Source organism: Lathamus discolor, chromosome 1 (genome assembly GCF_037157495.1).
Source record: "Lathamus discolor isolate bLatDis1 chromosome 1, bLatDis1.hap1, whole genome shotgun sequence".
Lineage (NCBI taxonomy): Eukaryota > Metazoa > Chordata > Aves > Psittaciformes > Psittacidae > Lathamus > Lathamus discolor.
The window spans coordinates 92,319,054-92,342,513 of NC_088884.1; the positions used below are offsets into that span (position 1 = coordinate 92,319,054).

Below are 23,460 nucleotides of genomic sequence, written 5' to 3' on the forward strand. Positions count from 1 at the left end.
CCTGTAGTCTTAAAATGATCCAAGTTTTGGAAAGGAAAGAACAAGATCACACATTAAGGAAATCAGTAAGGCACAGCAGTTGAAATGCACAAATAAAATGTTGAATATCTGATACTAAAAGCCGCTCTGAGTAAACAAGCCACATTTACGGTAGTTAAAGAATACCTTTCCGTGGTTTATTTCTAATGACTCAATGAAGTGTATATGGTATGAAGAATACTTTGAAACCTTTCCGCTAAGCTGATATGACAAAACGCCACCACCAAACTCTAAATGAAGTGCTCACTTAAAAACTCAGATGCATAGCTAGGTACAAGCAGCAGCAGGTCCCTTAAAGGGGGCAGTGACACGCTTCAATTCATGGAGTAGTTCTGCAAACTACTAAGAACTCTTAATAACTCTAAGAACTCTTAAGTAGTTCATTTTCATAATCCTCAAGAGTATTGGGAAGACAGGCACACAGGCACATCTCCTATTTTCTCTCTCTACAGCAGTAGGAACTCAGAAATTGGTTAGCATTTTATCAGCTGGGCAAGGAAACCTGTGACAACAATATGGGGGCCTTTGGGATGAAGGAAGAAAAGAATGTATTGGCAGGTGAGGGGGCTGATTTTGTTGAAAGGCTGCATGGTGTATGCCAGCCACTGTTCATGTCATAGTATTTATAGTATTCTTCCTGAACTACCTTTCTCTGCAGTGGACACTGTAATGACTGATACCACCTTTACTCTGTAGATGGCCACAACTGAGCAGCATCCTATGGTACAGCGGCTCAGAGCCTTGGGCTACTTTTGTTTGTTTTGATGTGTTATGTGTGTGCCCAATTAATCTCCAAAGGAATAACTACATAGGCAGGAAAGATGAAGTGAGGAGAATGCTGAAGTTCAGTCTCCCAGGTTACTTTCTGATCACAGGTCTGCCACTGGTTTGTTATATGACCCCAGGCAAGTAATTCCACCTCTCTCTACATCTTATTTTTCTCAGGCTCTTCAGCCTATATGTTTAGTTCATAAGGTTTCCTGGGCAGCAGTTGCTTAGCATTGCGTGCTTGCGCAAGGGGAAAACAGCATGGACTTCGAAAGCAACAGGGATGCAAATACATCATTCTCTACTCTCTCTACATTCTCTCTACTTCTCTCTACTTCTCTCTACTCATCCCTCAAATGCTTCCTCATCTCTCCTTCTTCCAGGGACCTTGTACTCTCCTAACAGGTGGTGAAACAGAGCCATGAGAGCTGGGTAAGCTCATCTGTTTGGTGTTCAAATACCAGCTATGAAAAGGGAAATACAAGCTACATCTACTCTGTGAGGGGTGACCTGCCTTACTCCACAGCTACTGCATGGCCTGTGACGGCTGGGGCTGCATCATTCCAAGCTTTTAAACTTACCTTCCCATCCTTTTGCTGCTTTAATGCCTCCTCCTCTGTTCTAGATAAACGTCTCAGCTTCCCTAGCATAACTCGGTAGGAGTCGCTAAATGTGGCTGAATGGGTTGGCAGCTGAGGATTTTGGAGGTGATCTTCAAAGGTCGGAAGGCCATGGGGCTTAGAATGGAGAAGGACAGGAGGTGTCTCATTTGGAATGAGTCTCTAAGTATCTCTTTTTTTTTTGCCTTAACAGTACTGAGGACCAGCACGACTCAAGTGGCAGCAGAGGGAAGCCTGAGTGGAGATACTGCAAAGTATTAAGGAGAGAGCAAAGGAGGAGGGGGAAAAAAAAATTAAAAAAGTCGCATTGTGTTGTGGAGAAATTGAGCAAAAGACAGGAAGGACTCAGGAGGAGGAGCTATAAAAATGCCTCATCTTCCACAGAAAAACAGTCCAAGTGTGCAACTCATTACTGCACGGAGTGTGAAAGGAGCAGGGTTTCAATACAAATTTCTTTTTGTTTTCTTTTATCATCCCTCTTGATTTGCAGACCACTGAGATAGATGACCTCTACAGTCATAACAAAATGTACATCCCATTCAAACACTTCTGCCTTTTCAGAGGTTGAGAGACATGATTTTTGTGATCTTTTGTATTTTATCACATCTATCGTACTGGAAAAATCCTAGTATGTTTTATATGTTGTCCTATCTTTAGTGAAATTATCGATATCTGAGCAGCTACTTTGCCTCCTTTATAACTCCAAGATTTACTACTACAGATCTTTCAGAAAAGCATCTAAGGACATCTATATGTTCCAGAGAAGCTCATACATGCCGTTGCCCCTTTGAACACTGAATTAGACACTGATGCTAAAATGGTGGAGCATGTATTTCCCACTGCTTCAACAAGTCAACATGTTTCTTTAAAATGGCATATTTAAAGCTAGGTTTAAAATCCTGATACCTATTTAACTGCCACCACCTGAAAGCATGAAGTACCTTCTTACCTGTGTGGTAAAATTTTCCTGAAAATCCAAGGTTGAAGGTAAAATTTGCAACCTGAGTGCGCAGTAAATTTTGAGTCTTTAGTAAAGCCTGAAATAAATAAGAAATTAACATGCATTTAGAAAAATGAGTATTAATTTTTGGAATGCCTCATTTTACAGGTTATGTTCAATTGAGGAGATACAAAAAAGAAGACCTTGTTAAATGTTTCACTTTTTATTTTGGGCTTGTTCTTTTTTATAAGACTATTAGAGTGAGCTTAATTTGCTCTATCAGTGTTTGATGGTCTTGCTAGTCATAGTACCTAAGTACCAAAGGTGGTGATAGTTCTGTACCTCGGACCAAAATACTGAACACTGTTTGCAGTGATCTATGGCAGGACTTGAATTCTGTCATTCAGACATACTAAATCACTAAGCCACTCATGCTTTGGGTTGTTAATAAAGCTTGATGAAATGTACTTAAAACCCAAAGTAAAATTAGGAATGCTACTTGCTATTCAAAGGTAGAGGTGTTGGGATTTACTTACCTGAAGAAACATTTTTGATTGTGTCTGATTACCAAATTCATGCTAAAGTGTGAAGGAGCAAAACTCCAATTTCGACCTATGTCAGAAGCAGTGTTTGTGTCAGAAATGAAAACCCACTTTTTTTATTCTGTCCACCAAGCAAAAGGTAAGACCTGTCTAAGTGACACGGAGGAAATGGGTATTGCTTATAGAAGAAATAGGTGTCTTGGTCACCATTTTTCTTGGACATATTTCCAACTATTAGAGAAAGGATGGTTCAGCCTGCATGAGTTATCTGCATTTACTGTTAGTTGTCAGCTCTGCACTGCTGCTAAAGATAGTCTTTGCTGAACAGATATCTGTCTGCTTTCAGTCGCCAGCCCACATAATCTGGACGTGCTACATATGTGAGATGGATAGTGCACTTATCTCTCTATTGTGCTTGCCAGTGTTGAATGGGTTATAAGCTCTATTTTCATCAATTTTCTGTGTCTCCATTATGTGGCTCTTGAGAACTTTTCCCATCATCAATTAATAACGTTTCTATTGATTGAATGTTCATGTTCTTGCACAGTTCAAAGACAAAATGAATGCAGTGATTTAAGCACAGTCTGAGTCCAGCTAATGTTTCCTTTCATTTGAAAAAAATCACATTTTGTATGGTCCTTAGTAATTTCACATAACATTACAGGAAAATAGCTTTACATTTTTGCTCAACCCACTGGTTTAATTTAAACAACAAAACAACAACAAATTCTACTTATGACCACAATCTAAATGCATCTCCAGGCCAGTGTAAATAATGAAATCAGGGTTTAAGTGGCTGAGGTGCCAACTGGTGGCCTGTGCAATCATCATCCAGAGTGAAGCCGAACTAAACAGGTCAGGTTTTGGTGGTCTCATGATTTATCAGATTTCCTTTGTATTGCAGTGTTTTGGCAGGTGCTGTCAGTTTCTGTCAGTATTTGCTGTAAGGCATTAGATGTTTAAAGTTACTGACTCCCACCTAAAGAGGCATATTGGGCACCCTACATGTTGGAGCACAAGCTTCTTCTGAAGCATCATTTGCTAACAGCTGCCTTCTAAAGAGGCATCCCTCAGGTGCCAGGCAGCTCGGGAATGTAACACAGGATATTGTCAGACTGTGCATCTGCCTTAATTTCTTAAACAGAAACATTTCCTGGGTGTTTAGGAAGATGTAAAACAAAGCGGTTATTGGCTACAACACTCATAGAGCAAATTCCTTCCCTTGCTAATGGAAATCAAGTAATATAATGACAGTAAATCTTGTGATTTAGAATTTAATATTAAGATAGCAGTATGGTTTGCAGCCTATCTTGCCAGGCATTTAGCAAGTGGCTTATTTCAATCCTGTGACAATTTCACATATGGGACTATATTTACATAATATAAAACAACTAAATGTTCACTAAAATGCAAAACTATAGAGATCAACCCCACTGTTAGCAAAGACATTGAGAAAAATCCCCAGTTGGTGAAAAATGGCACTAAATTGACACCATTAAATTCACAAGCATAGAATCTGAGTCACTGTATTTAGAACATAATTTTCTAAGCAATCTAGATCATTTTATTGATGTTGAGAAAGACTGATGGTCTGAGCAAAATCAATTCAATTTTCCTTTGAGGAATGAACATCTTGAGAAATTATCATCACTTAACATATAGTATAAGAAGGTACATGAAACAAATATCATTATATCTTGTTGATTTTTCTCTTTGATTTCCCTCACACTCACATCTCAATAACATGACAGAGCTGTGGGATAGGCAGATGCCTTCCAGCCTGGTGTAGTCTCTTTAAAAACACAGAGCAAGAATTAAGATGTAAATCCTGTAACCTGCAGTGTGCCAAGCATTCTCTGTCAGAAGGGCGAATGGGTAACTCAAACTGGATTTTGCTTGGTCCTAAAGATTTCTTGTAGTTCAATTTCTTTATATGCATGTTAATATAATACACAACTAAACTTCATTTTCATGACCTTACCTGATTTTGATAATAAGAAGGTGTTTTCAGCTAGTCAGTCCAAACATATTTTGTCATTACTTTCCTGTTTGGGCTGGGGGGTGGGGGGTGGGGGATTAATGTCTTCCACATCCTTAATCTAAAATAGCAGTCTCTGTTGATGTGATTAGGGTCTGCTTTCCCCATTTTTAAAAAACATATATTCAAACAAAATTGCAGATGACTCATACTGCCTTCAATGGTAATTTTGCAGAGATAATGAGAGTTTTTGTCTCCTGTAGGTACAGACTTTAAGGGCACGCAGCATAGAAAAGTTCCATAGCAGGAGAAGAGCAGGCAACTTTCTGCTGCAAACACTGCTGCGCAGGCAGTCCTGTGGTTCCTGGATGAAGCAGGATGGAGGAGCTGCACATCCCTGGCATCCAGAGCCCAACACCTTTCTGTGATTTACGCAGCCTTCCTGTGAGACTCAAGGTGTTTATTTTATTCTGAAGGGTTTGCAGGATGCAGAAGGGCTATTGAATTTTAACAACTGGGAATCCTGCCCAATGCCAAGTGCAAACACGTCTGTTCACATTCTGCCTGGTCCTGCTGTGCTGTCCACAGCTCCCTTTGGCAGCCCTCATTCCCCTGTCCCACCTCTATCCCTTGCTGACCTCAGGACTCTGCTGCTGGCACTGAGGGAAAGGTGGTAGGGACTGCCCACAACTTCAGCAGAAGAGAAATTCATACAGATGGGGTTGGGGGTGGGGAAGGGGAGGAGGTAAGAGCATGGCAAATCTAATTTTGTAGAAAATATTTTTCTCCTAAATATTTCATCTGACCACAGTATTTAAGTTATTTCTACCAGTGTGCGTCTTTTCCTCAGAGTTGGTGGGATTGCCTTTTTTTCCTCTGAGTACTGGAGTGTAAAAGAGATGTAAGTGGAGGAAAGCATGTGACAACACAATTAGTGCTCCCCATTGAACTCATAGGGGTATATTAAAGCAACAGCTGGAACTCACTGTTGCTTTAGTTTCAGACAGTTAAATAGATCATGCTAAATATTTATTCTTCTCCATGGAAAGAACCATGGAGCACACCTGCACATGGACAAACAGGCCTATCTCACTGCCAGGCTAAGTAAACTATGGGTTTTTTTTTGAGGTAAATCAAGCCATTCTTTCAAATACAAAGCCTTAATTGCCTGAAATCTCTCAAACTTGTGGGTTTCATTTTATTAATTGATTCTTTGCTTTGTCAATGAGGCTTCTCTCTGACAGCCACAAGATATGGTTTCTTCTTTATACTGCATTTACATTCAGCAGTCTTTGCTGTTAATCCATGTAAATACCTTTTGTAGAGTTGAAGCTGCAGTGTCTTTATAATTGGTGCATCTATTAAGAAGAAGAGATGTTTTCCTCTATGTCCTTGTTAATTAGAACTCTACCCTTCATTTACATTCTAAACTTTTTGGGGCAAAATCTGCAGTAGCATTTCGTGCCTAATAAGAAGCAATTTGCTTTCCTTTATTAAGTACATTAAAACTTCATGCCCAGACATCAGTGACTGTAAACATTTGATTCTGCTTAAATTTAATGCACCAAGGCATTTTGCTCTGCCATATTAGGTTTATTTATGTGCTATGTTCTGGATTGTTAGCTGCTAATGAGGCTTCGGCTCTTATTGCTCTGAGGCCTGAACACTAACCTCATTTTAATGAGTTCATTATTTGCTGCCTTCTGAATGGAAGACTACAAATATTCCTTTTAATTAAAGGTCAAAACACCTCTGGCTAAGGAAAGTGTAGAGGTTATCAAATCCTTAGAGAAGGTAAAAGAATGACTTTTTCTGATTTTGATGGCAGGCATGGGAAGGCTGGCTGAGGTAGAAGGTGTTTCACTGGGGACCAAAACTCCAAATCTAAGCTAAGTGATAATGACACTAAAATGTGGTACTAGTCTTCCCAAGACTTTGTAAAAACAGCAAAAAAAAAAAAAAAAGACCAAACCCAACAAACCCAAAACAACCTCCTGAAGTAATTAAAAAGGCTTTACTCTTAAACCAAAGGTCTGCCTGGATCAATACTGCTGCTAAAGCATGAGCCCTTCTTTGCATATGCAATGATTTGTAGGGTGCAGAGGACACATGCCAGATTAATTAAACCAGCAAAGGTTAATCTCATATTTCTTATCGGGGAAAGTGAGGCGAATGTGATCAATATTGGCGGCTTTTTGTAGGGAGCCAGAGGTATAAGCAACAGTGTGTGTGTCTGTGCAAATGCACATAAATGGGATTGGTGATCCATTTCTTTGAAAATAGAGAGTGGAAACATTAGCCAAACCAAAAAAGAATTAAATACAGGAATTAATACACAGATCCTTGTCCTTCATCCAGCATTTACACCTGGTCATCATTTCAGACGCAGGCTAACAAATATTGGTTCATGTGCCTCTCATTCCAGAAACTGCTCACATCTAGCGTTAGAGACAGGGAGGATATTCGGGAAATAAGGGACCAGTGTCTGTGAGAACAGTTGGTGAAAACTTAAAATCCGGTTTTGGAGGAAAATCCTAAAACCTTGTAAAACACAGAGATTGTTTAGCATGAAGACTGATATTGTCAAAATGTCTTTCTAGCAGCCCTAAACATTATTTCTGCAAAAAAGAACCAAATTCCTGACTTTGGCATGTGTTGTAGGGACCTTCCCAGAGTTGCTGAATGTGTCCAAGAGCATCAGGAGAGGCCTAGGAGGGACCCAAGGTTTGCAGGACTCAATATTACCCCAGTGTGGAGCAGGAAGCCAAGCGTTTCTTTCAGGGCTCCTGGTCATGCATGTGGCCTCCCAGAGGCAATATTGCAAATGTGAATTTTGGAAACCAGCAAAAACTCAAGGTTCATCTCTCTGTGGCAGGGATCTCTGTGGTCCTGTGCCAAGGGGCACTCCACTATGCGGAGCTGCCTAAGGAAACACGATCCCAAGTTACTCCATGGCCAGTCTATAAGGACTGCACAATGTGGAGGGCAGATGAGAAAGATTGTAGTTCTTCCTACAGTTTAGAAGGAGATCAAGGGAAGGAGGGGAAGTTTGATATTTCTGCTCTTCGGTGTAACTATAATTTGCTGTCATCATGAATTATTTTGTTTCCACAGACTCATTCTAGGAAGCGCTTCTGGTGCAGGAGGATGTGCCAGTGTCTGGCATGTCAGCGCTGCATGACCAAGGTTACATTGCCCCATCAACATCCTGAGGGATATGAGTGAGAATCTTGTAAAAAATGGGCTAACTTGCCATTACTCAAAGTCATCATTAATTTGGGAAGGGATCCTAGCACTGGACAGTGATTCCACTGCTGCAGGTTTGTTTTTTTTCTTTCATATGTGTGTGAATAAAGTATATATATATATATGCTCATTACATACAGTTATTTATATGTACAGCAGAAATAAAATATGTGCAAATATAGAAATGTAAATAAACCAGTAAAACTTTTTATACATGATGTTTGTATGCATTGCATAGTAAACAAGATTTTTGCCTGGGACAGGTTGCCCAGAAACAGTGAGGAATCTCTGTTCTTCAAGATATGATCTGATCTAACTTTGAAGCTACCTCTGCTTTGAGCTGGGGTTTAGACTAGATCACCTCCAGAAATCCCTTCTAACCAAAATTATTTAAGATTTGATGACACTTTTGCCTGGATTTTTCACTTCAAGACAGTTTTCTCAGGCTTGTTAATAATACCAAGAAGCCTTCTAATGCATTTATTCATTTTTGTTCTGAACATCTGTCCTTAATGCTTTTGCAGTTATATAGCCTGAGGTTCGTTCCCAAGCTGCTCTGTGAAATTTGCTGGTGGTCTGTGGGAAGTTGGAGAACTACAAAGTAGTAGTTTTGCTCTTTATTTCCAGCTGCAAGTTTGTAGAGAAAAAAAAAAGCAAAGAATACTTTCAGCAGTGCTTTTTCCACTTCAAGCAGCTGCTGTCAGGATGTGATTTTTGATCGCCTCTTCCCACTCCCTGACATAAATTTACGCTAAAAAAGAAATCTGACAATGTCTTATGTGGTCTTGTCAATCTTCAAAGCAAATGCAATCTTTGTAGGACTATTATGAAATAGTAATAATCACAATAACTATCATAAAAATGATGTGAAAAAGCTAGTTACTGTTTTTCTGATAGGAAAACTGAATTTAAAAACATTAAAAAAAAGGAAGAGATATCTAGCCTGGCTTCACTGACAGGGTCACTGCAAAGCCAGGACTCTAGGTTCCCTAGTTTTTAGCTTTCAGTTTGGAGCACAAATTTCTGCCATAACGGGGACAATGAAATCAGTTGTATCTGCACTTCTTAAAACCTAACTCAGTGAGAAATTTATAAACCTAGTGAAGCTGAGTCATTGATTCCTGTGTGGTGAGGATTTCAGCCCACTTTGCATGCTTGTAGCAGATTTTTAAATCAGAAAGTTCTTTCATACTATAATATAGGTATTACATTATTGACTTACTGGCTAGATTTTGAAAGGAGTTTGGGGGTTAGTCAAAACTTAAATGGCATTTTGGAATCCCATTTGGCTACACCAAAGCTGATTCGAATAGCTGTTAACCAGGCCCCAGATCAATGGACAGCTCTCAACCCTCACAGATTTACATTCTCTCTTCAGACACCTTTCGCCCAGGAAATTCCCAGTGCTGGCTGCAGACCACTTACTGCAGCCAGTGGGGCAAGCAGCACTTTGGCCATTGTCCTGCCTTCCTGAGATGTGGGACTTCACTTTTTTTTTGGTATTTATTTCTGTGAAGTACTATGCTAATCTGTAATGCTACATAAATAATTAATAGGGAGGGCTCTGGTGGTGCTGAACACAGCCAGCTCTGTCTGCAGATCTATTTTTTATTATAGAGCTACTCCCTGAGTCTGTTTAGCATTTCCCTTGAGTAGTTGTCTTAGTGTGAGGTCTGAGAGGATATGTTTTGCTTTCATATGTAATATGCTTATTGCAAACAGCAAAATTATTTTTTTCTTTTATGAGTTGAATATCTAGTTTGTCAGATCTGCTGCCATTTTGTGACTCAAACCTAAAGTCAAGAAACTGTCCAGAGTCTAATTGCATATAATTCATCACAGAGGAATGCATCTGTTCCAGTAAAGGTTCCAGTAGTTTGAGATGAACTAGATGAATCTGGTGATGTTGCGGCAAGTTTACTATCTACTCATGACTAACTGGCTAATAGTATCACCTGCGAACGCAGAAGGCGGCTTTATGGTTAAGTATTACAGGAGAGTTGATGCTAGGACAGTGACACAGGTACCATGGCATTGAGACCACCTTGCCCAACTACACACATTAATAAATAAATAGCCATGGCAATTATTCAGTCTCTCTTCTTGGAAAAAGAAATTCACAGCCACCCATCTTGTACTTGTTAGAAGATCTAGCAACAAAAATCTCAAATGAAGAGCAAGGGGACAGTCTAACAGGGTAAAAAGTATGAATTAAGAATAAAGAGCACTAATGAAAAGCAGGGTTTCTTTTAAGCAGGACCATGTAGATGAGCCAGTGGGATTGCTTCCAATTCTCCAGCCGTATCTGGCTGGGGAAGATCAAAGGCATTAGGCATGGTGGTGATCAGCCACAGGCCCTGCTTCTGGTGCTGTAGGAGCAGGGTATGGCTGCACTGGTTACCTGCTATCAGTGATTGCTGTCCTATCTCGGTGTTACTGCCACAAAGATTTACAGCCTATTTGGGAAATCACTGAGGGTCTTTAATATAAATCACTACTGACTCTGAAGGACATTTTAGGAATACTAATGAAATCTACTGGCAAATCCTGAAAAGGTTAAAACCAGCCCATGCCCAAGCTGAGAACATGTTGCTCTTCCCTGTGGCTGGGGGTTAGAGTCTGCTGGCACTAGCCCTGCTGCTGGCCTGCTGCTGTCCCTGAAGGTTGAAAGCAGCGGGGACAGGAGCCAGCGGCACTTTCAAGCAGGGCAGTGAATGGGCTTAAAACTTATCTCTTATCAATTCCGATTTTTCAAAAGCTTAAGCATTTTCAGCAAAAGAAATCTCTTGAAGAAAGCGCCAGCTCCCATGCTCCCTACAGCTGTAGTTCTGCTTGGCCCGTACAACAGCTGCACAAAGAAGAGATACTTCTTGCATCTTTCCCTGTATCCATGTCTGCACAAGGCAGGTGGGGTTTGTTCATCTGCAATTCCTTTGGAATGCTAGCATGAGAGAGGCCAGAATGCAGAGGCAGAACTGTCATCTAGCTCTTGATCAATCACAGAAAAAAAACCCAATGCTAAAATAAGTAATGAAAGTGCAAACCATCCCATCTCAAAGCTTTAAAGGTACAATGTCTAGATTTAAAATAGTATGTTAATTAAAAATTCATGTTCACTGATTGGGATCATGTTGCAGCAGACTGTGCTGGTGTCAGTCATTGTGCTACACCTTATTAATAGTAAAACACAGAGACAAGTACTTACAGTTCCTCTTAAGTAATTTTTTGGGCTGTGCCAAAAAAAAGAACAAAGTCTCCCCTTCTTTGGCGCAATACAAATACAGAGTAAAAGACAAGTGACGCTGACAACTGTATTTTCTTTTAGTTGTATATGCTGTCTTTTTTTCCCCCTCTTGTTCCTTGGTTGTTCAGCATTGCTTCTTTGAGCAAAAAAAAAAAAAAAAAAAACAAAAAAAACAACCCACCCACAAAAAAACAACAAATGAACAACAACAAAAAATAACACCCAACTAAAACCAACAAGAAAAAGAAAACGCAACCTGTTATTAGTGGGCACTCAGTTGTTATAAACTATTTAAGGGATGGACTAATAGAGACTACCTTATTTATCTTCTTTAATTTATGGATTTGGATGTACTAAGGTTTAATCAGAGTGGTTTTCTGCTCCTTTACTGCTCTTGAAAATTATTTACTTGGGTAGCTTGTCATTAAAATAAAAATTCCTCCAAGTTCTCATCATGGATATTTATCTCAAAATTCTGAACTCCTACCAGCAATCTCAAATGTCTACTTTAAATTTACTGCTTAAAACCTGACATATATACTTTGTGGAGGAATTAAGGTTTTTTTTTTCAACACACATTCAATCACAAAGGAGAGATTGGAACAGAGGTGATATATACAGAGTTCAGGTCTGCCCTTCAGTTTTCAGAATGGGTGTGTTTGCACAATGATGGATATAACCAGTGCCTGTAAGAGGGTACTTCCATATGTTTAAATGAAGAGATTCTAAACCTTTCGGACTGGGAGGGGAACAAGAAAACTGCAGCAGTCTCTGATTTCTCTGTTCCTGTTCCTGCTATTACTGGTATAAAATGGGAATATCCAAAATATCCAAATACAGGAGCAGAAACATGGCTCTCCAGCATTTTTTGGTCTGTGAACAGATATTTTAAAATTCTGACTTTTCCAATTTTGTCTTTCTTATTAATTGCTATGTTTCCTTATAACCCCTTCTAAAGAATGCAATGAGAGTCACAAATAATTCACTCATACTATTTCTTTATACTTTTCACACCATTTCTAGCACCTATACATCAGCTGTGCTGTGTCTGGCCTGTTTTTTTTTTTTTTGCCCTTTGCAAGTTTGTCCATTGCCCACCCTCTCCATAAAAATCAGAAAAATCAGAGTCCAAGTCAAAGATAAGCCAAAGTAATTTTAGGTAAAATGAGAACAAATCTAAGTTCCAGAGGAAATGCTTCAGGTGTGTGATTAAAAAGTACCACCACATCATTTCAAAAACTGGGAATACTATATTCAAAGCAAAACTGAAGTACTGCCCTTCTTTGGATCACTCTGGATTAGGGGCTTGAAAAAAAATTCAACCTACACCCCTGAGAAATCAAGTGGTGCAGTGTAACTGTTAAAAAGTATGAAGAAGTCTTTCATCCATCTTTCAGTGTCTTCATAGGAAGGAAAGTCCTGCTAACAAGGAGCCCTTCCATCTGGCGCCACGCCCAAGGTAGATCCAGGGGCAGCAGAAAAGTCCAGGCGTCTGTTGGTTTTGACAGATGAAGCTGGATGCCCAGATCACTCGATGAGTTTGTATGCCCTGTTATTTAGGATGTCACACCAAATTATCCCAGTGGTCCCCCCTGGTCTTCCCAGCTTAACACTGTATATGTGCTCAGGGCAAGCCAGTGCATCCCAAGCGCCCTGAGAAGGGAAAATGACTGGCTGCTTCCTGGACTGTGGAAAAGGCCCTGAGCAACAGTAGTAGCTGCCTCCTCACCCCAGCAGTGGGAGGTCTGGCAGGGTATTTCAGCCACCAGAAAGAAAAAGAGGGTTTGGGTGAACTTCCTACTGGCTGATGGAGCTCATCCCTTTCTGGATGCTACTAAATCATTGCTGACAGGGATGACTTATCCCCAGGGCTCCTAAAAATGCTTCTAACAACCTTTTTTGGTATTGCAATGCCTTGAATTCTCCCAAGCATCACGCATCTGTGAAGTATTTCATGTTAGAAAGGTATGCTTGGCTATCTTCAAGGTCCTGATCCATGCTTTTCTAAATTACACAGGATGAATGCTGTGCTATGCTGTAAGTACAGAAAGTGAATTATTTGGAAGGGAGAGTAAACATTTCTAGCAAGCACTTTTTAATCAGAAAGTGGTTACTGTTGTCTTATACTACATGTTTTCTTGGCTTCCTTGCAAGAGAATGGTAACATAATTTTGAAATTTCTTATTCTTTTCCCCAACTTATCATTTGAATGAGAACATGTTCCTGTAGTATATGGAGCCTTCCATAGGGAATGGTTTTTGGTGAAAAATTCAGCCCACACCCTAGAGGAAAGGTGTGTCTTCCAAGCAAAATAATGTCTGATAACAATAATAATTCAGTGAAAATGAGTGTTTCTAATCTTTGTCATCCCTTTGTAGGTCTCACAATAGTTGAAATTTTGCTTTTTTCATTTTTTCTCTGTTCTCACATACATAAGAACACCAGCTGTCAGTCTTTATGGTGACCAAGTTTCTAGCAGTTAAGACAGTGAAAAAAGCCAAGCTCAACAGTACATTAAGTGCTTGCATAGTATTATCTCAGAAAACAAAAGATGCACAGAAAGAGGGGTAGGGGGATATGTTTGTATTGGTTTTAATTTTAAAAGTATTCCTATTTCAAAGCCATTCACATGTGTTTTGGTGGTAGGCAGAAAGTGGCACTACTAAGCCAGTTAACTTTTAAATCTAGTTGCTTTTGATCTTAGTCATTATAGGTACTACTCTTCTCTCTAAATAATTCTATTGAAAACTTTATAGCTACTTGCAGTATAAAGTATGAATCAGTGTAATTTATGATCATTAAACTGAGAAATATATGTTCAGCAAAATATCAACCTTTTAGTTATAGGTGTTACACTGAATTTCTACTCATTTCTGACATGAGAGGTTCTATTACTCTCCTAGTTGTGGAGGAGTGCCATATTTTATATGGGAAGAGCAGGTTAAAAAATCATAAGTACAGTATTGTTCTGACAGGTTTTGCTGGGCTAATGCTCTGCTACCCAAATGGAATTGTTTAGCAAGGTGTACATTCAGATCCTGGAAAGAATTTGCAGCAGAAAGTTGATAAATTGCTAAAAAACAGGTGATATTTTTCCATTGTGGAAAATCTTCCTTGCTCCTCAAGCTCTTCTGTGTGCTCTGCATTCCCCCTTCTTTGCTCCCTCTCTCTACTTGGGTTTAGCACACCTCAAACCTTTGCTGACTAAGGTTATAGCGCCAGCAACCAGCCACTGAAATGACTAAACCCAGAATGGATTCAAACCATCTAACCACCAGGCTTTAATCAGATTAATCATAGAATCAGCTGGGTTGGAAAAGACCTTTAAGATGATCAAGTACAACCATAACCCCAGCACTGCCAAGGCCACCACTAAACCGTATCACTGAGCGCCCCGTCTACACAGTTTGTGAATACTTCTAGGTACAGTGATTTCACCACGACCCTGGGCAGGCTGTTCCAATGCCTGATCACCTTCTCAGAGAAGAAGTTGTTCCTAATATCCAATCTAAACATCTCCTGGCACAGCTTGAGGCCGTTACCTTTTGTCCTATTGCTTGTTACCTGGGAGAAGAAACCAACCCCATGACAACACAACCTCCTTTCAGGTAGCTGTAGAGAGTGATAAAGTCCCCCCTGAGCCTTTTCTTCTCCAGATTAAATCCCAGCAGGTCCCTCAGCTGCTCCCCATCAGACTTGTGCTCCAGGCCCTTCACCAGCTCCATTGCCCTTTTCTGGACCTGCTCCAGCACCTCAGTATCTCTCTTGTAGTGAGGGGCCCAGAACTGAACACAGGATTCAAGGTGCAGCCTCACCAGTGCCCAGTACAGGGGGATAATCACTGCCCTGGCCCTGCTGGCTACGCTGTTTCTGATATGAGCCAGGATGCTGTTGGCCTTCTTGGCTGCCTGAGCACAAGCTGCTCACGTTCAGCTCTGTCAACCAGCGCCCCTGGGTCCTTTCCCATGAGCAGCTTTCCAGCCATTCTTCCCCAAGCTTGGAGTGTTGCATGGGATTGTTGTGGCCCAAATGCACTTTGCCTTGTTGAACCTTACGTTATTGGCCACAGCCCATCGATCCATCCTGTCCAGATCCTTCTGCAAAGCTTTCCTATCCATCAGCAGATAATAGCAGAAGAATATTGCAAGACTGGTTTTAACCATCCTACAGTGCACTCTTTCCAGCCTTTTGTTTACACATAGATCTACAGGCATATACCTGTGTCTATATATATATTGCAATTAACTGCAGCTTTTCACGTTTACAAGCTTGTTCTCTTACACTGGCACAGTACAGAATATTGCCCAATATAGCAACAAAGTGAGGACAAGTACTTAGTACATGATTCAGCCAAAAATTTTCCCCCAACACATTTAGTCAATTAAACCTCATTGTACCTTTATGTCAGTGGATAGTCTTTATATTGCCTTCAGAGTGCAGTATACAGGGCTTGTTAGCTGCGCCACCCAATGAAAAAAGTAACAGTGAAAGACTAATAAACTCCCTTTTCCAAAGACAGTTTCCTCTCACTCTTCACAAAATCTTGGGCATAAATTATCTGACATCCAAGTCTCAGGTAAGAACCTACTTTTTGGAAATTTCTAAGCCTCCCTTCGATATTATCAATGTATGTATTATCAACCCAAAATGTTTCCTTGTATTAAGCAAACAAATGACAGGCTGTTGCTAGTCTGAGGCTTTGCTGAGCTTTGAAATGTACAGGCAGCCTGAAGGCTGAGAGTAAATCCCTGCTGGTCTGTAACACAGGGCTGCTCTCTAAACACCCACCTTGCAATAGCTGCAGCAGAGATGGGTAGCTTTTATTTCCGGATAACGTGCTGGCAGCATCTTCCCAGTTACAAGAGGAATAATAGTGAAAGCATATGGGAAACCTTATTCCCTTTCCTAATAACAAATACAGTGGAATTACACTTTGTAATACCACAGACATATTTATTTATGATGCACATAAATCTAGGGATATGTTACTAGAAAGACACATGCAGAGCTTTTTTATTAAAAAATTCACATTCTGCAGCTGAACCTATTTTTTTAACAGAAATGCATTATTATTATTAAACATGCAAAGTGTAGCCTCAACAGTTCACACTTATGCCTTGAGCTCCATTAAAGATTTCCTAATTAATAAGATTATATTTAGTCTCTATTAATTATAGAGACATATAGATTAATGCTTATTTATCCATGCATATTCAATTAATTTCCTAACATTTGTGCTAATTTGCTGAAAAAAATACAGTAAATACTATTACAAAGGTCTTCAGTCTTTACAGCCCTTAGGGATTAAATATTACTGGAAAATGTGGCCTCCTCCCTCTCTGAAGTCCTGAACTCACAGTCAGAGCTGCTGTTGCACAGAATATTTCTAAGACCAAACCGCCTCGATATTGAAATCAGTATCAAAACTTGTATTACCTAAACTGATCCTGATCTTGGCTTTGCATCTACACTATTAATGAGCAGGATAATGCACAGTTCTACAGAGTTCTGAGGAGTTTAAAAACCCAGGGAATGGAAAATTATGCTGAGATTTACCCTATTAAAACAATTGAATCTTTACCAAAAAAAGCACTTGTGCTTTCAAGAATCACTGACAGCTTTAAGGGCCAATATTTCATGAGTTTTGAGAAAGGCAAGCAAATACGGTATGCTGTCAAAAATGTGAACTCAAATATTCTTTATACAGCCTTTACTTGGAGGTCTGATGTCTTGGGGTGAAAATCATAGGTCCTTGAAGCCCATGACTTTGATTCGATCTGGGCAATTCAAATGTAATATTGAGACAATTTTTAGAAGCTGCTCAAATGTTGATATTTTGGATTTCATATATAATGTAAATGTTATGATGATTCCGGCTTTTGCATGAAATGAAGGGGCAGTAAAAACCTGAAATATCCATTTCCTGGAATATTCTCATGTTAGAAAATCTCTCAGCGGGGTGTGAATTATTTTTTACTATTTTTTTTAACTTCTGGAAGATCAGAAATTCCAAAGCTATATTTAATTATGATCTTTTGGAATATTTAAAAAATAGTCTTCAAACGGTCTGGTTTTCCAGGCCTGAGCAGATGAGCTGGCAGAATAGAATTTTGTTTAAATCACATTGCAGTGAAACATTCTGAATTTAATAAATAAACATTTTGCCACAGGAAATTGTTTCACTGGAGTAGTCCAAGTTGATCGAGTAACAAGAATATCAACTTCATTTTCCCATGCTTCGCCACTTTGCCATTTTGGAAGCATTTTTCACCCATTTAGTCCAAGGATAGATGGCTAAACAAGTTGGAAGGAAGGAAATCTAAAAGCCTAAACTCTTTGAATTCTTTGAATTTCAACATATCTTGGTCAGAAAGAATTGGGAAGGAGGTACAAGTTTTAATACATTTAATTTGTGACCATTTAAAAATAAATTAAAAATGCCAATTAAATTACTACATCAGTTAAAAACCTGAATCACTCTTGGATAACTAATTCAGCCCTCTCCAATGAGAAGTGTTGAAAATAGCGTGGATGCTGTGCTAGAGAAGCTGAGTGTGTCTCACACCACTGAGCCTGCTTCTGTTTGGGTGCTGTCTGCATTAAAACATGAACAGTGGATTAAAAGAGTGCTGGTATTATGAAGAAAGAATAAAAAACATACGAAAGAGTATTTAAAGAAGCTGTTATAGCTTGGTAAATGGTATGTACCATTTGAGCTGCTGAAGGAAAGAAAAATGTCTGTAGGTTTATTTCCTCAAGGAAACATCATACCAGAGATTAACACTGAGGTGATGTTATGCTAATAGAGTATGTTTGGGGATGGGGAGGCATTGCTTTCTTTCAGGTGAAAAAACAGCCAGTTACTGGTTTTGCTTTTCCAAAAAGAGCCAGAGGTGGGATAACGGCTTTACTGCTCAAATGTGCTGCCTGAGAAACGAAGAGGCTATTCTGACATTCACTAGCTTGTCGCAAATCTCACTGCTAATTAAATAAAAATGGAGATTCATTTTAGTAAAAGGTATCCAAGGTTTAGGAGAGCTGGTCTCACAAAAAAAAAAAAAAAACACCATCCAACCAACCAACCAACCAAACCCCGCCAAAACAATTAACAAATTAAGGGAAAAAAAAAAAAAAAAAAAAAAAAAGAGTTTCACTCAACTTCAAGAATTTCAATTTGCTAAAACTACTTTTCTTCCCATCCACAGAACCGCCCTTGTGAGCTATATGGGCTTGGATGACAGGCCTGGGTAAGACAACCTCTAACTAAACAGGCAAAGTCACTCTTAAATAATCTCTCAGATCTGAAGGACAGCACATTGTCTTAGCAGTCTCTCTGTGCCAACCTTAACTGGAAACACAAGAGCTTTTTATCATATGCTCTGCTAATCAATGCTAAATGCTGGAGTCTTAAATCAGAAACCTTTAATGCATGCAATGTGTTGCAATAAATCAAATCCTAATGAACCAAAACACAGTTCAGAAAGCTCCAGAGTATTTTCACTAATACGCTGATTTGCAGGAAATTATGAATAACTTATCCTTTCATTTACTTGTTACTTTTGAAAATGAAATTCAATTAAGGTTTTAAAGAAAATATAGGGTTTTTCCTCCTGGCATTTCTTGAGAAGTCTTCTTAACTTCTATAAAATATTCTGCATAAAATATTGTAACTATTGAAATTATAATTTATTATACTTAATATTTCCATTACAAATTTAGACATTTCAGCTACAGGAGATGACACTAAATAGCCTTATATTATAAGATCATAATTGCCAATGAGACCAAAAACTTATTTTATACTTTTTCTTGAGAAATGAATTCATAGCACTCAGAAATCATTTTTATGTAATTATTGTAGAACTAGTGAGGTTTTTACATAAGGTCATATTAAATAGTAAAACCAAGAACATGAGAGAAATATGATTTCAATAAATGGAAAGGCACCTATACAGTAAGGGTTTATGCAGCTGAATCTCATAGACAGTTAGAAAACTTGATTTTAGGACGACTGCATATTCTGGCAGAAAAAGATGACTAATTGTAAGCAGAAATATTACTTCATTAGGACAATGTTTCCAGAATAAAAGGTTGACAGCAAAATAAAAATGTTTGTAGCTTCCTCTCTGTGGGTGATGCTGCCTTATGGGCAGTAGTTCTCAAATTACTTTTCTTTCTTATCTCAAAAAAAAACCTCATAGGAACATTGCCTGGTGCATTTGGTCCATAAGGTTATTCCTCTCGCCTCCTGTATTTATGTAGAATCATAGAATAGAATCATAGAATAGTTAGGGTTGGAAAGGACCACAAGATCATCTAGTTCCAACCCCCCTGCCATGGGCAGGAACACCTCACACTAAACCATGTAGGAATTGTAAATTACTACATTGTAAAATGTAGTAATTGTGTTTCCTGCCTGCAGAAAGCTATTACAGTTGGATACAAAGCTGTGCTACATCCATGTTCATCACTTGGAAAGGGTACCACTGCGCATTCAGAACAGGCACCGCACAATGGATATGAAAGCAGCAGCGCTAAGAAATGTGTGGATAAGACATTAAAGGCCAGGAAATGAAAATGAAGGTAAATTAAAACTGATGTTGGCATTCCACTACCAAACTAAGAATAGGCTGACAGCGAAGAAGCAGGGGGATTTACTGGAAGGCCTTGTTACTGTTAGCATCTGTGCGGCAGTAAACAAATGGGAGCAATCCCAACCTAGAGAACAAGTAATCATCTGTGCTGGCAGCAAAGCCACATGAAAGGAGAGTCTGTTTGTCAGGGGGCTTAAGAAGTTGGGGCAGCAATATGGGGTGCCCTGCGTAACAAAGCAGAGGGTTACATTTGAGGCAAGTTAGCATCTAGTGGTCCATGGTCATGGAGAACAAGCTGATCTCCCATGTATTTCTGGTTCACCCTGCTATATATCTTGGCAATGACAAAAAAAAAAAAACCCTAAACCTAGACTCCGCTGAAATGATAACAAGTACTGGAACTTGACAATGCAGACAATTCAGTACTGCTGGCGTATAGGTAAGATGGTGTGCACAGATGTTAGCCTTATTCAGGAGAAAGAGTTCACCATCTTGGTTCTTGGCATTATCCTTTGAAAGCCTGAGTGATACTGCATTGTTGCAGGGTCTTCTATAAAGTGAGAGACGAGTCTCAGACATTTACCTCTTTCCAGGATCACAGCTCTGGTTGGTGAAACTATCAGCCATTCCTAAAGGATAAATTGAGAACTCGCAAATAACAAAGGGTTTACCTGTCACTGCTCTTTGTTTTAAGCTGAGAACCTTGATTTGTGTTTCCACAAAGGGCTGGAGAGTTTCCATGCCAATAGTCATACGTCAAAAACTGACTATCAGGTCTAGCTAGTTGGCATCTGGTGGAAAACCACAATGCATCATGCAGTGTTTCATTGTAGCTCGTGCTTTCACAGCAAACCCTGAATGCTTTGCACCAGAATATTATCTGGTGACAAAAACATAAAAGTCAGGATCATTTTCTCATCAGATTTGATTCTTTGTGTATGTGTTTATGATCGTTGCAGAAAAACCCAAGTAACTGATGCATGGACGTCCCCTTCAGCAGTGAAATAACTATATCAAACTGTCACAGTTTCAAATGTTCTATGAAGTTGTTCATTTTTTTTATTTATTAAAGTAGCTGCACATAGACCATATAAAATTTCCTAAATAGAATAGTTTCTTGCAAAGTGAATTTCTCTAGACGAATCAATGTGTTTGTATGCAAAGCACTATTCTCCAGCAAACACTGATGAAAGCAATATATGACTCATTCTAACTCTTCCACACTATGCATGACTCATGTTGAATGATGGAGGCAGAAGGTCATTTGTTCTTATGTCTCTGTAAAAGTATTTGGGCTCTGTATATGGCCAGAGGAAAAGCAAAAACACATGAAAATGGTCCATCTCTTTGAGGAAAGCCTAAATCTTCCCAGCTCAATAGAAATGGTGAACAGCTCACTAGAAACGGTGTTTACATCCTAGATTTTAGAATCATAGAATCACAGAATGGTTTGGGATGGAAAGAACCTTAAGATCATCTAGTTCCAGCCCCCTGCCATGGGCAGGGACACCTCACACTAGATCATGTTGCCCAAGGCTCTGTCCAACCTGACCTTGAATATTGCCAGGGATGGAGCATTCACCACTTCTCTGGGCAGCCCGTTCGAGTGCCTCACCACCCTCACAGTAAAGAGCTTTTTCCTTGTATCTAACCTGAACTTCCCCTGTTTCAGTTTAAACCCATCACCCCTTGTCCTGTCATTACAGCCCCTAATGAAGAGTCCCTCTCCAGCATTCTTGCAGGCCCCCTTCAGATACTGGAAGGCTGCTATGAGGTCACCATGCAGCCTTCTCTACTCCAGGCTGAACAGCCCCAACTTGCATAGCCCCTTCTTTCTTTAGATCAAAGTAATTTTGTTCTGAAATAAAGCTGGTGTTTAGCTTTAAGATTATTCTGTTGTCTGCATCGTAATCTGATTGTGATTTACCACTTTTGAAGTTCCACATGCTGGCATGTGATGCTTACCTTCAGGACTGATAATTAACAGTGTCCCTCTACTAGAAAATATTTTTGCACTTCAGAGGGACACCAATCTCAGTGTTTGAGGTGCAGCTCATATTCTGCCCTCTGCATAAGATGGCATTTGGTAACTTTTACCTAGAAGTCCTTACATTATTTTGACTATATGGACGGAAGACAGGTGGAAACGCATAAGATTAGAGGCGAAAGCATTAATTGCAGGGGGCTATGGCCATATTCATAGAAGAGATAAAGAAGGCCGTAAGATTTAATTTTGGTGAGTATATGTGTTATACAGGTATATGGTTATACTGATTGTTCAAATGATACGTGTAAAGATTTGAAAACAGGAATAAATGAAGATTTGGTTTCATTTTATGTTATGATACAGAGGAGGGCAGAAAATGCCTAGCTAACTATTGCTAAAAATTTTGAGTTTCAAAGTTCTCCTTTTCTTTTTGAGATTTTCTATATGATCTCATCTGTTTGTCTGTCCTTCCATCTATTCACTTTGTTTCCCTGTTACTGAGTATTGCCATTTTCAAATCATTTGAATAATGCCAATGATGCTAAATTGAGCTTTTGCTCTAAGGGTGTTTTCTGCTCACATTTGGATGACAAAGGCATATTTAAAGTTACTTAAGAAACACTGCTACTAAAATAACTGCATTATATACAGCATTCATGGTAATGTGTTTATTGCTGCATCAAGTGCTTTTAAAGCAGTAATTGTGACTGCTTTTTAAGTCTGAATTGCCTAGCCTTTCTAGAAAGATATTTGATAATTTCATAGATTCTTATTTTGCTATACAAGAAACAATTGTTATTGCTTCTTTTTAACTAATATGCATTGTTTTAAAACTCAGGTTAATATGGGCCTCTTGAGAGGCTGATATGAACTGCTTCATGTGGTTTGACTCCTACAGATTCCCTGAATGTTATGAAAATGATTTAAACTGAATTAAATGAAGCTAAATTAAACAGAATACCATGTATATCCTGGAAATATACTCCAGTATGATACAACCTATGCCTTCAGAATTACTTTGGAGAAAGGATCTGAGAAATCAGTACAAATCCAGGAAATTAGTGGAAGCATAGGCAAAGGAATTTGTCAATAGTGCTGCTGAGCACAGGCTGTGAGCACTAGATCTTTCTGAATTAGACCAATAATGAAAAACTCTGCCCTTTCCATATTTTAACAGGTATTGTGCTGGTTTTTAACAGTTTAGAATTGTTAATCTTTTAAAAACTTAAGTTCTGTTGAGTTCTTATTGCTAGTTAAAAAGAAGAATAATGGATGATTTTTCTCTGTTTTGCTTGGTTTGTGAAAGAGTAAACCTTTTTTCTTTTGGAAAAAGAAAGAGAAAGGGATTTGTGATAATTCTGAAGTGCTTGTACATCAGAATCAAATTGCCCTGCTTGGAATCTTTTAACTCTACAGGCAAAAAATCCAGTGCATCCTCTGGGAAAAAAGAACACTGAGTGAGGAAAACACAGGAAAATCTTGCTGAGACCATGTGATAGAAG

The 23,460-nt window shown here is 39.1% G+C and overlaps 1 protein-coding gene across 8 annotated transcripts in view; it reads right to left on the reverse strand.

The window, feature by feature from the left end:
- LOC136017777 (bifunctional heparan sulfate N-deacetylase/N-sulfotransferase 4-like) overlaps window positions 1-23,460 on the reverse strand; it is a 115,619-nt gene that overhangs the window by 68,402 nt on the left and 23,757 nt on the right. For all 8 annotated transcript variants that reach the window (XR_010614083.1, XR_010614078.1, XR_010614088.1 and 5 more), the window contains exon 3: window positions 2,377-2,464. Coding sequence is in view for 2 of the 8 variants with exons in the window: in XM_065686383.1 (XP_065542455.1) it covers window positions 2,377-2,464 (88 nt within the window). In the remaining 6 variants the exon portion in view is untranslated. The remainder of the gene's footprint in view (window positions 1-2,376; window positions 2,465-23,460) is intronic.